At 55.0% G+C, this 1,170-nt stretch overlaps 1 protein-coding gene across 1 annotated transcript; it reads left to right on the forward strand.

Annotated features, from left to right (window-relative positions):
- Nucleotides 1–22: 22 nt before the first annotated feature.
- Nucleotides 23–857, forward strand: LOC119321839. Its single transcript, XM_037595365.1, has 2 exons — nt 23–320; nt 558–857. Exons 1-2 carry the CDS (start codon nt 36–38, stop codon nt 684–686), a joined length of 414 nt encoding a protein of 137 aa, XP_037451262.1. The 5' UTR covers nt 23–35; the 3' UTR covers nt 687–857.
- The last annotated feature ends 313 nt before the right edge of the window (nt 858–1,170 follow it).

A 1,170-nucleotide genomic window follows, 5' to 3' on the forward strand; every position in this document is an offset into this window, starting at 1 on the left:
TGAACCCCTGGACTGGCGTCGTCCACGCCTGGGCCATGCCACCAATGCGCGCTCCCCATCCTGGCATCCTCGGGGCGCGCCCTGCCGGCCATCAGGTGCTGCTGGCCGCGTCCCAGCCCGGCGGCTACCCGACTCCACCACCCAACGCATGGCCCCCCATGCCCCTACAGCTTGGCTCGGCAACCACGCCGAGGCATCAACCTCCTAGGACCTTGCTCTTCTCGCGGCCCTGCATCAAGCTCCCTCGCCGGCAAACTACACCGGCAATGGCGAGTGGTTCATGGATACAGGGGCCTCCTCCCACATGGCTAGCCACCCTGGTATTCTCTCTCATTCCCAACCCTACTCTACTCATGTCCGCATTGTGGTGGGTGATGGATCTTCCTTTCCATTCACACACCACGGTGATTTCTCCCTCCCCTCCCCACATTCTCCCATTCATCTATATGATGTTCTTGTCTCTCCTCATTTGATTACTAACCTTGTCTCTATTCGTGCTCTTACTCGCCAAAACCCTGTCATGGTTGAATTTGACGCTTTTGGTTTTTCTATTAAAGATTTGCGGACCAAGATGGTGCTGCTCCAATGTAATAGCCACGGAGATCTCTATCCACTACAGTCGTCGCTCCCTGGCCGCGCGCCCGTCGCTCTCACTGCCTGTGTTGATCTCTGGCATGTGCGCTTAGGGCACCCCGGCACCTCGACCATGCATCAGCTTCTTCGTAGTTCTTTCTTTCAATGTAATAAGAGTGCGAAACACTCCTGCTCCGCTTGTCGCTTGGGCAAGAGCACTCGCCTCCTCTTTCCCGATTCACATCATGTTTCTAGTTTTCCTTTTGAATTGTTACATTGTGATGTATGGTCCTCTCCAATTATTAATAATTCTGTTTCCAATATTACTTGATGGTTCTTGACGATTTTTCGCATTTTGTCTAGACTTTCCCCCTGCGTTGCAAATCGGACGTGATCACCTCCCTCACCACGTTCTTTGCCTTTGTACACACGCAGTTCTCTCGCCCCATCCTCGGTCTCCAGACCGACAACGGGCGCGAATTCGACAACCACGGCGTGCACTCTCTGCTCACCGCGCACGACGCCATCCTCCGCCTCACCTGCCCATATACCTCGCAGCAAAATGGGCGTGCGGAGCGTGTCCTCCACACCCTCAAC

This window comes from Triticum dicoccoides, chromosome 6B (genome assembly GCF_002162155.2).
Source record: "Triticum dicoccoides isolate Atlit2015 ecotype Zavitan chromosome 6B, WEW_v2.0, whole genome shotgun sequence".
NCBI lineage: Eukaryota > Viridiplantae > Streptophyta > Magnoliopsida > Poales > Poaceae > Triticum > Triticum dicoccoides.